The 16529-nt window shown below is 33.4% G+C and overlaps 1 protein-coding gene across 7 annotated transcripts in view; it reads right to left on the bottom strand.

Annotated features, from left to right (window-relative positions):
* Positions 1-4951: 4951 nt before the first annotated feature.
* LOC105342164 (plexin-B) overlaps positions 4952-16529 on the bottom strand; it is a 288820-nt gene continuing 277242 nt past the window's right edge. For 6 of the 7 annotated variants that reach the window (XM_034449323.2, XM_066082177.1, XM_034449322.2 and 3 more), the window contains 6 exons: positions 12809-12981; positions 12373-12530; positions 11807-11954; positions 7845-7985; positions 6580-6654; positions 4952-6493 (listed from right to left, as the gene is read on the bottom strand). In XM_034449323.2, the coding sequence (XP_034305214.2) occupies positions 6377-6493; positions 6580-6654; positions 7845-7985; positions 11807-11954; positions 12373-12530; positions 12809-12981 (812 nt within the window). In that variant the 3' untranslated portion in view covers positions 4952-6376. The remainder of the gene's footprint in view (positions 6494-6579; positions 6655-7844; positions 7986-11806; positions 11955-12372; positions 12531-12808; positions 12982-16529) is intronic. The other variant, XM_034449327.2, reaches the window with a different exon arrangement.

The raw sequence follows: 16529 nt of genomic DNA, 5'->3' as shown, positions 1-16529 counted from the left end.
ACAATAAATCTCCGGGTTGTGATCAAGTATTGAATGAACATATTGTATCAACTATTGTTATATTTTTACCTCTATATGTGATGTTGTTTAATATTATTTACGATACAGGAATAGTACCTGATGAATGGTTAATTGGTATAGTTAAACCAGTGTATAAAAATAAAGGTGACCCAACACAACCGGAGAATTACAGACCTATCACTTTATTAAGCTGTCTTGGAAAACTTTTTACAAGCGTTTTAAGCAGTCGACTTGAAATGTATTCTGATGATTTAAACTTAATTAGTGGTTGTCAGTCTGGATTTAGGAAAGGATATTCTACTCTTGATAACATTATATTATTGCATTTTTTATCACATACTTTAATGCATTGTAAAAAGAAACTGTTTTGTGCTTTTATTGATTTTAAACAAGCATTTGACACTGTGTGGCGTGAGGGTATATGGTTTAAAATTCATAAAAGTGGTATAACTGGCAAATGCCTTACATTCTTAAAAAACATGTACAACGGTATCAAGTCAAAAGTAAAATTGAATGATGAAACTTCACCTTTTTTCTTTTGTAACTTTGGCGTACGTCAAGGAGAAAATTTATCACCTTTTCTATTTTCCATGTATATCAATGATATAGAAAACTTAATGAACAAGAGAAATGTCAATGGGTTAAGTAGTATCACAAATGATTTAGAAGAAGAGTTGCTTGTTTACAGTAAACTTTTTATTTTGTTTTATGCTGACGACACTGTCATACTAACAGAGTCGGCTCAAGATTTACAACATGCGCTTGACGAATTTTGTATATATTGTAAATACTGGAAACTTACAGTTAATGTGAAAAAAACAAAGTTATGATATTCTCCAAAGGACCTGCTCCTCAGTGCTCATTTATGTACAATAATGATAAATTAGAAGTAGTTAAAGAGTATAACTACCTAGGAATATTATTTTCCCGATCTGGCTCTTTTTGTAAAGCCAAGAAACACTTGTGTACTCAATCCCAGAAAGCTATGTTTGGTATTATTAGAAAAATAAGATATTTTGACATGTCCTTTGATATTCAATTAGACTTATTTGACAAGGTTGTTTTACCAGTTTTACTATACTCTTGTGAAATATGGGGTTACGAAAATATTGATGTTATCGAGCGTGTACATTTAAGGTTTCTTAAACACATACTTAACTTGAAAAGTAGTACCCCCAGTTTTATGGTTTATGGGGAGACAGGTAGTTTTCCATTATATATAACAATTTATACGATAATGATTGGATTTTGGGCAAAGATGATGTTATGCCAGGAGAATAAGTTATGTAAAACTATGTATATGTATCTTTACAATTGTTACATTAGACGTGAAATCAATAATAAGTGGCTAGTTTGTATAAAAAACATTCTTGATAGCTGTGGCTTATCCTTTGTATGGCACCAGCAAAATCCTGTGAGCGTAAAATGGTTAGAAAATAATGTCAAACAAAATCTTAAAGATCAATTTGTCCAAAAATGGAACAGTGAATTAGATAGTTCGTCAAAAGGTGCTATTATCGTATTTTTAAATGTAATTTTTGTTGTGAAGACTATTTATTAATACTTTCACGAAAATTAAGAAACTTGTTTGTTAAATATAGAACTACAAACCATCACCTCCCTATAGAAATTGGTAGGTGGAACAATACTCCACGTGAAGACCGCAAATGCGGCTTATGTAAAGCCAATCAAATTGGCGATGAATTTCATTATGTTTTAGAATGTAGTGCACTGTCACCTGTAAGAAAAATATTGTTTAGTAATTATTATCTTAAAAACCCAAACATCTTAAAATTTAGAACACTTATGTCATCTTCAAATCATATAATACTTATGAAAATGTGTACTTTAATTAGAAAAATATTTGATTTGGTCGGCCATCCTACGTTACAACTATAACACATTCATTGTTTACTTTATTCTGTTTCTTTTTGTAAATCCTGCTTTTCTTATACTTTAGTATATAATTCTTCTGCACCCCATGTAACATTATATGTTATGAGGGAAATAAATGAACTTGAACTTGAACTTGAACATTAATTTTGTTAAAAAAAAATGTCACTCTAAGAATGTCCTATGTTTTCGGTGAAACATACTAAGGAGGCAGCCGGCGAAGAATGGTGAATACTTCTTATCTACACCTCTGGGGAAAAGTTATCATTTTGCGTTGATTTTGTTTCCTTACACGTACCACATATACATCGATTTTCTATAAAGTTTCAATTGCAATTTTATGTAAATGCAAATAAAGGGCATCCGTGATCACCGTGTAGGAACGGACTGAAAATCAGGCAACTCTCGATGGCTCGAACTTCGATCGCTCGAAGTTCTTGATCACTCGAAGTGAGTCCAGGGTCCCGATTTTTTCCCTATGTAACTAAGGAAATTTACTCTTGATTTCTCGAACTCTTGATCTCTCGAAACCCTTGATCCCTCGAAGTCAAACTGCAGTCCCGTTATTCATAATCTTACGGGTTGTTTATTCAGGCGACATCTTGTCCTGCAAGGTGATACTTGTTTGATGATTTCCCTTACCGATACCTAATCTAATTATTATAATTACGTTTTACAGTGATTTGGAGACGCAATGAAAATGAGAAATTAATTGAGACGAAACGATAATATTGAGCCATGGTCAAATTTTAGAATTATAAAACTGTAAAAATTATGCTTATCGGCATCGTTGTCATTATAATGATTATTGCTGAACAAGTTCTTACAGCTTGTGAAGGACCCCTAGAGTGGGAACAATGGGTGATACTCAGTTATCACATTTATGACATGTCGATCGTCTCGCAGTACTGTAGTACTGAGCAATCTGGTCTTAACATGCTTAATATGATGCATAAAATAAATAATAATTATGAATTTACTCAATAGTTGTTTGTATTTAATTTTAAAATCATCCAGTTCTGTATATTTTACTGAAAAGAAAACGTTGTTTAGGCACATGCGTAAGCACCCCTGCAAATGTTATTGTCATTTAAATTTTAGACCACGTGGTTTTATTTGACCCTTTTAGTTTCGCAGTAAAAATCGTGCCTCGTGTTCATAGTCTATTTAAGAGAATCTAGGCAAATATAAATTCTAGAGGTTTGTTGATCTTAAACTTTATCTTCATTAATTGGTGGATAAAATGTGTTCTAGAAATAGATGTGACAATACAAAAAATAGTTTTTTCTGCTGTTGCGACAATTAACATGCGTGTAGTAAAGATCCCACCCTAAGAATTAATTTTCGATCCGCGCCTGACCTAGTAATAACATCAATAGTGAAACAGACTGTACTATTTTATGCAGAATGTTCCTTGAAAATGGCTCGATACACTTAGTTTTTATGCAAAATATTCACCCATTATTTTTTTTAAAAAACGGTATTGCACACCACAAGCATCAAACATGGCTATGATTTTATTAAGCAACCCAATGTTTATATTATCAACCTCTCTACATGTGGTTAAACACGAACGATAACTCTGTTCTGAATATCATCGTTTAATTTAAGAAACCACTAGATGGTGAAATAAGACATACATCTTAAAAGGTGTTGATGTCTTAACATAAATCAAAGTAGAATATGATATGAAAATCGACCAGCACTTACGTATTTTGAGAATATTATCCGAACATTTATACTTCCGCTCGAAATTTCACAGGAACTTAACAAATCTCGGTGAAGTCTCGTGAACTTTTATTCGAGCACCTCTGGATTTATTACATACTTAGCAACGATAAAGAAAACATTCCGAACACATTCGTAGGGGTGGTAAGGTTAGCACTAAATAAATGGCTTAATCATAACATCTTGTAAGACTAATTTAAAAACCCGTCGGTCAACCCGGAAAATTCCGAAGTCTTGAAAACTCGAACTCGTGAAACCTCGAACTTTTTCCTCGGTCCCTTGGACTTCAAGCTATCGAGAGTTACCTGTATAGTTATTCATTATGTATGAATGTGTTTTTCTTTTCTTTTTTAAAAGAGAGGTACGTCGTATTAAATAAGAAGCAGTGAGTACGTTTTTCACGTGACACCCAGGTTTGGGACAACATTAGTAGAATTCGCATTGAAGTTTCTTCAGTGACTCTCATCAGGATGTTTAGCGTACAAAATACTACATGCTACAAAATTTGAAATATTTGTGCATTTCTATCATTGTGACTATTTACAATGTACATGTTTTAAAAAAGTACAACTACATGTACTAGTATTTATTTCTTGTGTTCAACGATTGAGTCACCAATGAAACAATTAGGCATTTTTTTTTCTAATCAAACTTTGCTTGTACTCGTATGCGTATGTTTGCCAGTTTTTTTGATTGATTGATTTTTAAGCAGTAATTGATAAACTAAAACAGTATTTTTCAATGTGAGCATGGAAAAAGTTTAAGATACGTAATCTTTCCTTTTTTACAATCTGAAGTAAGAATCATGTAATACAATTTTTCCGGTAAGCAATTAAATATTGTGTGTAAAACAGAGTATAACCACGTGTCTGTTGAAACGTAAATGCGTAGCAGACCGTCATGCTTTGCGACTCGTTCAATGGATTGGAGAATCTGGCTGACGCTAATATTGTGACATGTTAAATAATTCTATCCATATGTGGTTGTGTATACCCGACCTATTACAGACGTTTTTAGCTTATAGGCCCAATATACGAGGCGCCGTTTTAATATTTTTGAGGTAATTACCGATATCAAATTTTATAAATTGGTGCAACACAAAAATGCCATTCATATAACATGGTCTATTTTTCGCTCCGATCCTCCTTTTGAAATATTTCTAGATCCGTGCCTGGTCTGCATAATTCAGGACAATGCAACTCTAAATCTGACATCAGACAATGTGTAATGACATTGTGAAAATGCATGGTCAGGTGATCTTTTTATCTCAAAATTATTCCCAAAATGTCATGTAATTTTAAAAGAGAACTGGAAAAGTATTACCTTTTTTATTCATTAAAATATCTTATACAATTACTTCTATCTACAGCAGGTCAACATGATCAATCCTGCTTCAATCAATTATATGTAATGAGCATGCATATCAAAGGATTATCTTTTAAAAACATGGATAATGCACAGAATTCTAAAAAATGTTTTGTATACAAGTATAATATCCATAATGTAAGAAATAATTGTGAACTCATTGGTGTACAAAATTCTTACATTTAGCTTATTAAAACAACTTTCACTCATTCATTCATTAAACTGAAGACTACGATAGTCTTTAATGCATAGAAAAAAATATTATAATCAAAACAGTTGTATTGCACTTGTTTGGTATACATAGAATTGGTTTGTGAAACTGATGGAAAATGCCATGTGAATCTGTATAACCATGAAACAATTAACATTTTGAGTAATATACAATAATTATTGAAAACAAATTCGATTTCTTCATTTCATTGATTCAATTATACATCGCTTATTTGAACTGCCTAAAAACTGAACACCCAAAACTTTTGGCAAGGACATAATACCGTTAATGAAAGACTAAACATATACAAGATCAAGTAAAAACAATTCAACTCCTAATCCTAAATTTTTGTATATATCATGATAAATAAGTTTTCATGAAATTTTGCATAGTATACGTACATCTGTACTAGCCATTGATAAATTGCACTGTAAATACTGGTACATTTAGGGATTTGAAATGAGAAAAGTTAAACTAAGAGGAGTAAACTCAATACATTATTTTAAAACAAAAAGAGAAAACTATATGACATCTGTGACCACACATGTGACGCCATTGCAAAAGGATATCAATAGATCTTTTAAGTGCAACAGATGATCAATTAGGTTTATAAATATAATTGTATCATCTTCAGAAGAATGCTTTCCTGAATATTTCATCAATCTTTCATAGGAGTAGGTGTAATACTAAAATAAATACTAGCAAACGTAAAAGCCTTTTACACAAGAATGCTAATGGTGCCAACTTTAGTTACAGTTGTTTAAATGGTGAAAAAAAATAAAACAATAGATGTCAGATGAATGTTTGATAAGAAAATTAAGTCAGGGAAGCTTAAAAGATATTTAATGAAATAACATAGTAAGACACATTTGTTAATAGTGATGCATATTCATCTCATGTTACATGTACTTTGTACTAATATAAAACAATTTTATTGCACACGTATCATGAGTAATAAGTCCTCATAAAAATTTACAAATGCATATCATATCAATTCCAATTCTTAATGAACATTCTACACATACATATTTTTTACTTATAAATAAATCTAATATTGTTGTCTGATGGCAATTTCTTGAAGATGTTGATAACATTAGGTATTGCTCTTTGACATACTGCAGATTAATTAAGTAGAATCCACCTGAATTCTGCCTGGGGTCAGACATATGATGGCCCAGAGGCCGAAGGCCCCTCCATTGATGTGATCACATGACCTAGTTTGGCAGGAAGCTGTTGGGCTGACGATGTCTGATCTTCCTCCAAACCTTCATTAATCTGGAGGCATAAAACAATTAGTCGTGTAGCAATGAGATAGAAAAAATTCTAAATATGAAAGTTTTAAAGGTATTTTCAAAACTTACGGCATTGCTGTACTCGTGTACATAGTTGTAAAGTTCATGAAGGGCATTTTCTTTCGTAAACCGATCGGTTGCCATCTATGAATAACACAAAAAATTCCAATATTTATTTTATATATATAATTTTTATAACTGTCTTCATAATAACAAAAGCTGGCTAGTTCTTGTGCCCATGTATGTTATGGGAGATCTGGTTGTCTCTGATGTTTTTCTTGTACATATGACTCCAGACCTACACAAGGGTTCCTATCATACTCTCAGACCTAGTCTGCATTTTGTCAACATTATCCGGGATAACATCACTGTCAAAATATTGTCCGTGTTCTCCCCTAGTGACATAATATCATCTTTATCTGATATAATCTTAAAGGCTGTTTACAACCAAAGTGCCAACGTGTATGCAAACAGGTGACCGAATAAGTTTTAATTTCTGGATTTTGTCCTAGCAACAAGACTTTATAACACTTTTATATATGAATAATACATGGGTCAGAGTGAAATTTATGATATGCCCGCTCATGAAAAAGAATGATGCCGCATGAGGACAGTGGTTTATAGAATCGACCAGACCCAACCTATCAGATAATTGACCCAAACCAAACCCCAGGCCTGCTTTCTGTGTCTGCCCAGGGTCTGCTTCAGGTCTGCAATGGCAGACTCAGAGCTTACCCCAAGCAGACCCCAGGCTGACACAGAAAGGACATATGAAAGCAGACCCCAACTTCAGAATCAGATCCTTAAATCGCTACTAAAAAATGACTGTATGTCTTTACATGTGTATTTGGAATATGCAAGGAGGCAGGCTAACAGGCGGTCACACTTCAGTGCGTAAAGGGGACCCCTGATTCCAAGTAAACCCATAGCAGACCCTGAGCAGACCCAGAAAAGATGCAAGTTTTTGAAAAGCAGACCCTGACAAGACACAAAACAGACCCATAGTCAACTTTTGGGGTCTGCTTTGGTGTTAGGTTGAGTCTGGTTGGTACTGTAGGGGTAGTGTACACAGTGTTGTCACATGATTACACAATAGTGTTAAAATCTTTGAATGGAGATCTTGAATGTTGTGCCCCGCTGAACTTGGGAAAATAATGCTATATGGTACCCTCATAGAGCCGAAACGCGATATGTAATAGAATACAACAATTTTGATTAATAAAATTACTATCCATTAATACCATTAACAATTTAAGATCCTCAAGACAACAAATGTCAAACACATTATAGGCTCACAGACCAGTATTGGACAGTGTTTAAAACCCAGTACCTACCCTTGAGACCTCATTGAGATAAGCACTAAGGTCCTGATCACTGACAGCAGGCATGGATTTTATATCTTGAAAGTACTTCTCAACTAAGCTCTTGTATTGTGGGATGTCTTTGGCAAATAAAAGTTTGTTGGAAGGAGAGTCCTGTAAAAAATATCCAGTCTCAGCCACAAAAATCAGATATACATGAAATTACATTTTAATGATATAGAGGTATATTCTTTTATGTGGTACCAGAGTACAATTTTTATGTTTGTCATGTAAAGGGTTCTCCAAATATTTAACTGTCAACCATTGGAATGCATATTACAGTTAATTGGTAACCCATATTCCTCTTTTTCAATGTCATTTAAAGAGATCACAAAAATGATTATTGACAAAGTTTAATCTGAAACAATATATAAAATACTACTGCCAATGGACCAGTTACAGTACCTTTTTAAGGTCTTCCGTTTCCAACGGAAGACCTTATAGTGATTGTAATGTTTTTAGGGTCTTCAATTTTTGTTAGGTTTCTTTTTCTCTATTTTTCACTATTATTAGGGTCTTCCGTCTTCAGCGGAAGACCCTTCTATTATTCTATTGTTTCTTTTTCACTTTTCTTATTATTCTTTTTTTTTCTTACCGATTTTGTGCAGACGATTTCTCGGAGATTACTGACTCGATTACGCTCAAATTTTCAATATAAACGTGTTTTTATCTAAAGCTGATACAATTTTTTTTTATTTTTGAAAAAACACTTCCGGTCAGAAGTTATCCTCCGTTTACGATTTTAAAAAGTCAATTTTGTCTGCCAGGTTTCTCAAAAACGAGTAAAGATAAGGGCTAAAATTTTCAGAGATGATAGATCTACCGTTTTTCTGGTGCACGTAGGTCAAGAGGAGAATGTCCGCCGACCATTTCCGGTCGTCACCGGAAGGAAATTTGAAAAATATTTTTTTTTGAAATTTTTACACCTTATAGTGACCCTTTTACTGATTCAGAATCTGTAATTTGTTTTAAAATCAATCAAGGCATTCTCGAACAATTAAGCGTCAAAGTCCTGAAGCGAGAGTCGGAGTAGCTCAGTCGATAGAGTCCTGGATATGGCCAAGGCGACCCGGGTTCAAGCCCCGAGTGCCGCAATTTTTTTTTTTACAATTATTCGCTTATATCTTCGCTTATATCTACGGTTTTATCTTTGAATTGATAAGTTTGATCTAATCTATTAAAAAATCGGACGGAAGACCCACTCGTTGCTCGCAACGAGATCGTCTCTAGTTATTATTCTTTTTTTCTTAAAGCTGACATGAACTCATAAAAGTGTCTGGTCGCCATATTAGTTTTGATCGCTCCTCTACTACCACTGGGGTATATATACCGGTCGAGAAAGTTACGGTCGGTTGATTTCCGATCGAGGCATTCAGGTTACAGGGACTTCTAAATGCATGAACTACATATTGTAGTAAAATCGTTGTAGTAAATAATAAAGGAAACAGCAGTCAATAAAATACAAAAAACATGTATATTTATTCTTTGAAAGAATTTCCAAGGTATCCGTACTATTTTGCACAAATAGTGCTGCCTTACTTCACATGCTCATCGAACACGTATGTCGTTCATACAGAGTGCATACCGTCTGCATCTTTTTGAAAACCCCGGCGGCACTCCATCCAACACAGTAGATGAATGATAGTAAATCCAAGAAAGTAACAACGTAAAATCGTTTCCATCGGTTTCTAAAAAAAAATCCATGCGATCATTGACAATGCTCGATCTGCCACAGTGTGTGATTGCGCATGTGCAATGTTATAACATACACAGGAAAACGGTATACAATTATCGAGGATTTTTAAAGTATCTGTGCCTGGATTTCAGTCTGTCTTGTTTCGTCGTTCATTGGATATTCCTTGCCAGTGCAGTGGTTGTCATATTATTTTTGTTCAAAACGCGTTTCTACACGTCTTTTCGTCCAAGGTAACGTGTTCGGGTGAATGAAATACCTGAATGCGGTGAAGCATGAATAGTGTTTCGGCCTTATATAGGGGGTGTGTAGTGATGAGCAGAACAATAGAAATCGACAACTAATATGGCGGTAGTCGGAGATAAAAGGGAAATAATACGTATTTATGAATTCATGTCAGCTTTAACAATATTTTTAAAACTCAAATATCTCGAATATGCTACAACAGATTTTTATGAAATTTTCACGAATAATACAAAATATCAAGGTCTTTTATCACGTACATTTTTGTTGATGACGTCACTTCCGGTCGGCCGTTATGTTCGTTTTTCTTTTTATAAAAAGTGATTTTGTTCTCCATTTTTCTCAAAAACGATTAAAGACAGAACATTGAAATTTTTAGGAATAATATATTTTTGAATCCTTAGTGCCGATCAGGTAAAACCGTGATCGTCCGTCACTTCCGGTCCGCTCAAACAGCATTTTTAGAAAATCGTGTTTTAAAAATTTTTCAAATTAAAAAATTTACAATTTATTTTCATCAGAATATGGTTAAAACTTATCAAATTTTAATATGAGTAGGTCGTCCGTCACTTCCGGTCGTCACCGGAAGTGATTCCAAAATTTCGATTTTTGGAATTTTAAAGCATATAAGTTTTGTAGACATTTTTGTACTGAATACAAAACTAAAAACCGTTTAAAATCGGACAACGCATTGCAGAGATATTGCAGTTTTAAAATGACCTTTTCGGGAAATCTCAATATTGCAGTGTTGCTCGCAACGAGATCGTGTCTAGTTTATCATTATTATTACCCCCCCCCCCCCCTTTTTGTCCACAAGATTTCTCAGAGATGGCTTGATAGATTTTCTTCAAGTTTTCAGGACTCATAGAGAATGTTAATATCTAGAGTTTTTTTTTCATTTTAAATTTCATTCCGTGCCATCCATTTCCTGTCCCATGTCGAAACACTTTGGACAACAAGAGATAAATTGATAGGCAGTAAAATCCTGTTGTCTAATGTTTAAGAAATACTAACTTTTATTTTCATTGAGCACTTCCTTTTTTCCATCTCCTGTCCCAAGACATAAACCTTTAATCCTTGAGATCTCAAAAACGGTAATGACTTGAACAATCAAACTTTTTGGGATGATAGACCTATGTCTGTAGTTGGTTTACACTATTTTGTTTGATTTGTCATTACTTCCGGTCGTCACCGGGAGCACTTCAAAAATTGTCATTTTTCTTTTTTTATTTATTTTACATGGAATGAATTATCAGTATAAAATCTTATATATGTAATCTATACAATGTTAAATAAGCAAACAAATTCTACTTCCGGTGAGATATCTCAATTATCTCTAGGTAGCTTTAAAAAAAATTGATGGCCGCGAGATTTTTAGTACCTGTTAGTGATTGAGACACAAAGTTTTCATGAATGATAGACATTTGATTCAAGATGTGTTTAATAGGTTTTATTTTGTCAACCGTTACTTCCAGTTCACACCAGCAGGGTTCAAACAAATCATGTTTTAATAAGATTAACTGACTTTCTTTGGTGTTTCATCTAGCCTGATAAACAGTGATGTACACAGGGCAAATGTACAAAAAATACCAACTTTTATTTATATTAATCACTTCCGTTCTTCCGTTTCCGGTCCTGAGACAAAAATATTGTTTCAAAGAGATCTCAGATTTGGCAGACATGTGAATTACAAAACTTTAAGGAAAGATTGACTTATGATTGTATGAATGTTTAACATGTTTTTTTGTTAGGCATTACTTCCGGTTGTCACTGAAAGAATTTAAAAATTAATTTTTTTTTCATTCTTTTTTACATGGAAGTAATGTCTGGATATTTCATTCACAATAATTTCATATCCACTATTGTTTCTATGTGAGAAAAGTAATGTCTTCCAGTTAAATTAGTACATGTATATCAGAACAGAAGACTTTTTTGTTGCTTTTGCAACAAGAGTCTAGTCAATAATTATTTCTGTTGAAAAATAAGAACTTCACATTACCTTTCCTAGGTTTTGGTCTGAGGTTGAGCAACTATCCATAAAGGCTTGAGCAACAACTGAGAGACAGGAGTCCACAATGTTAGTTTTGTTGATATCATATACAAACTCTGGGTTTTTGATGATGTTCACCCAGAAACGCAAAGGAACACTGAAAGAAAAAATTGTGTTATTGTAATAATGATGCCTATATTAAACAAGCAGGATAGTTAAGACTTCTGCATACCAAGTTCAAGCGAAGAACAACAAAATTAAAATTAATGCTTGTAAAGACTACAAAAAGTGCCCCCACACCCCCCTCCCACCCAATTCCTTCAAACTGATATTTTGACAATTTCAAAGACCTTGAGCATAGATTTTACTTAAAGCCTCAGTCACACTTAATCATACTTGCTTCTATGGGTTGTCTGCAAGCAGTTTTTGATGAAAATCTTGAGACATGCAAGAGTATCCTACAATTTTTGGATGACGAATCATGCACAACAATCACCATGCATGATTTTCTTTTGAAATCAATCAGAAAATGTATGAAGCTGTTGTAAGATAACAAATACAGTTCATACAATCACCTATTGCACTTCCAGTTGTACACGACTTCAGGTTCAACCTCGTATTTTGTTGCTGCCTCATCAAGAAAATCAAACAAAGACTTGATGACTGGAGGTATGCTCTCATTAGCAGTTAGAATTATTGTGAAAAAGTCATCAACATACTTCTTCAGTGTTCCCTAAAAAAGAAACAAAGTTTGTGACAATGTGGTTATAGAGATGTAGTATAGCTTTACCTCAATTTATTAAACTCAAAAACATGCTCGCAGTGGTAATCTCTGTAACAAACAGAAAAACATGTACCTTTTGGAAAAGTATATAAATGTGAACATATTGTAAATTCTGCATAATTTAAGTTTAAAAAACTTTATCCAAAAAATGTTTCCATCTTTCAAATTTGACATTTTTAAAAATCTCACTGACACATAGTGTGCATGTTTATAAGTGATTGGCTCACCTTTGTAGCAAGCAAACGAGTTAAGAAAACCTCTGAGCTGATCTTGATGCCTGTGTTTAAGTCATCCTGTTTGACAAGATGCCAGTATTTGCAACCAACTTCACTCTCTGTTCGTGTGATTGGCTGAGCTTCTCTATTTACTGTGAAAGCAAATCCAGCGGAATGTAAAGACCCTAAAACATCAACAATGAAATACACAGAACATTCTAGTCACTATAACAACTAATCTGAATCAATTATTAAAGATTAACATTAAAGTAATACATTTATACTCATCATTTCTAAATTTAACCATACAAATGCCAACATGATTCTAAACCTGGAATCTTAAGGTAGATTACCAATTAGACAATTCACCCTAATATTTGTCAGCTAGATCCAATGGTTACAGAGATTTTATTCCCTTAGTTGGACAATTCACAATTGATAAAAGCCAACAGCATTGATTTGTGTCCCATTTTTGCAATGAATTGCAGTGGTTTTATCAATATTTGTTGAATACCAGTTTTTGTGGATTTCAGTGTTGAGTTGATCTACGAAGTTTAATGTTCATTGCATGAAGTGCTAATTTTCAATAACATACATGTATTTGTATTAATTGATAGATTCATTGGCCACAAATCAACATGTTCTTGAAACTGTGATTCTTATAAAATTCATGAGAATTGATGCCCACAGATAATAAAACAACAGTGTAGAAAATCTACTAAGAAATTAACAATTTTCGATCCTGAGTGAATAAAATTGACATTTGTTGATTAGTGTTAATGGTTTGGATCATTTTTTTGATGATTTAGGCATTATCAAGGATTTTTAAAGGTATTAACATTTAATTTCTTTCTTGTGTGTGAACAGGCTCTTTTACATAACAACAAGAGGCCTACAGGTCTTGTCTGTCACCTAAGTATCATAGCCCTTAGATTGACCTGTCAGAGGGGTTTAAGCTTCATTTTGGAGCCTAATCCCCACTTCACACTTAAAAAAAGGGGGAGGATAGAATCGGAAGAATCTCAAATTATTTATACCCTAGCTCCAGGTGCCAAAAATTATAAATTTTTGGTTAAAAAAAACACCTGACGGCCTTTAATGGCCATTCAATTATTATATTCAGTTTTATTTATAATGCCCACAACATGCATACAGTTGATTTCTACAAGAATACAATGCACAGAAAATTAAAGTAGATTTACTAAAACATGGCAGTAATATATTACCCAAGTGATCCCCCTCCCCAAAAAAGCCTCAATTAACCCCTGCCAAATGGGCAGTGAACTTCACAATTTAAGAACCATACAACAGTACATGATGTACATAATAACAATGCATTTAGTTTATCTACCACAACTGTGAAATTACAGACTTAAATATTTATAAATTCATTACATTATCACTATACTAGCCCTATCCAAGGGTCCTGAACCCCTGACCCAGTAGTCATGAATTTCACAATTTAGGTAGAGGGTTTCATAAATATCATAACCATGCATTCAGTTTATCTGCCCCTACTGTGTATGAAGAGAATAACATTTTGAAATATTATCGGTAAATACATTTTCACTGGGGGGGGGGGGGGATATGGTAATAAATTTCACAATTAGGGCTGTTCAATATTAATTCTACATTTAACGTAACCCGTGCGCGTAGGTTTCGGCGAATTGTCATTTTGAAAAAACAATCAAATCCGGATTTGAAAAAGTCATTCCGGTTTGGGTTTTCATTTAGCAACGGAATTCTATATCCTGTTTGAGAGAAAAACATGCTCAAAGACAGCATTGAGGTATTCAGTTTTCCCAATACGAAGCAAATGAGAGTCTACGCCACTATCAAAGTAAAAGAAAAAAACATTTAAGAACGAACAATAATGGATCGGACAAACACATGATCGAAGTTGGCAGTAAAAATCTTATTTCGAGATTGTTTAATGTTGGTTGTCAAGTCACAGAGCCTGAACCATGCTGAACCAACTTCCGCCCAAAAAGGCAAAAACGGGGTTTGTTGTATATAGTTATTTAAGTGATCCATCGACAACTGAAATGAATACCCATCTTATTTAACAAAAACTCAAAATGTGTAGGGTTAAGTTATTTTTGCATTTTTTTAAGAAGGGGAAAGCTTAGCTATTTCTTACCACCACTGTACTGAAAAGATATAAAAAGACTTAAAAAATTATCCCTTTCTCCATAGACTTCAATGTTAGCTTCAAGATGTGATAAATTTGTTCCTTTTTAACTTTAGTTCAATTTCAAAGGTGAATGACCCTATAAAATCATACTAAGATTTTAGTGTTCGAACTACCAATATTTGGTTTTAAATATAATAATTATGAATGTAATACCTTGAAGTGAAGCTATGCATTAAGTCAGCATAATTTACTGATTTAGATAAGAGTTCTGACATGATAATGACTGCAAATCCCTTTCATTTGAAATGTATCTACATGTTCAGGAATAATAATTCATTCATAATACATAATAGTAAGAAACTAACAGGTGGCCCAGCTAAAGTGGAAGAATGGAAAGAAGTGGAATACACTTGTAGGGTGGCAGTTATTTCAAGAACCCTGTCTTGAGTTCTTAGAAGTAGGTACAGTGAATCTTACAACACAACTCTGAAATGTTTTTTTTTTTAAATGTGTCATTATGAAAATGTATGAAATAATGTCATTATTTTGTTTGTAGATAATCTGTGAATCACTTGTGTTGCACAACATTTTCCCTGAAAAGAAAAAGTTTTCCCTCCATTGCTATGTGTGTATTGATGTAAATCCATTGGATGTACCACTTGATGTGCTTGCAAGTCATTCCACTTCTTGACCAGTATACATGATGTACCCACAGAGAGAATATAAAAATAAATTACACAAAAGTATTTGCTTGGAAAATGCAAAAATTAACATAGGCTGAATTCTACTATATGTAATATATGACAGTGTTGATGTATTGATAACTGAATGTAAATACACACGTTTAAAATTTTTGTTTATTTTTTTCCTCCCTCCCTCTTAGGTTTTAAATTTTCATGTGACATTAAACGTAGAATTAATTTTAAACAGCCTAATGTTCCTCTAATCCTATAGATGTTTTAAACCAACAAAAGGCCCATGGGCCATATCACTCACCTGAGCAACAATAGGCATGATAAAATCAGCCTAATGGAGTCATAATAAAAAATATGTGGACAATGTGGTATATATTACATATATTACATTACATTACATAAATAAAAGTCCCCCCCCCCCTTGGATATTCTTGTGTTTCTGATCTAGTCTCTTTTCAAACAGAGTGATTTAATAGTCATATTACATGTTGAGTGTTGCAGTTATCAAACAAATCCTAAACAATTGTTTATAAATGGGATATAAACGTACGTATACATCACACTCTGAACCCCTTATGATGCCTAAGAATTGTCCAGGAGCCAAAGTCTAAACAATTTTAAAGAATCAGCAATATGTCAAAATGCTTGCATATAAGTAAAACCATATATGATAACATTTCAGTTTTTGTAAATAATTAAATTGTTTTCCTTAGTACAAGTAGATTTCCAAAGTGGCCCCACCCTACTCCTCAAAATTTTGATTTTAACGAATTAAAATCCAGACTATCTGGAGTTGCTTTCTAGGCAAATGGTTTTCTTTTTAGAAGACTTTAAGATTTTTCTCTACATATTCCTATGTAAAAGTTTGTCCCCCCCCCCACCCCTCACCTGTTATGACCCCATT

The sequence above is a fragment of the Magallana gigas genome, chromosome 4, assembly GCF_963853765.1.
Source record: "Magallana gigas chromosome 4, xbMagGiga1.1, whole genome shotgun sequence".
In the NCBI taxonomy this organism is placed as follows: domain Eukaryota; kingdom Metazoa; phylum Mollusca; class Bivalvia; order Ostreida; family Ostreidae; genus Magallana; species Magallana gigas.
Note: the sequence above shows the minus strand (reverse complement) of the source record. Positions and strands in the feature narration are given on the sequence as shown.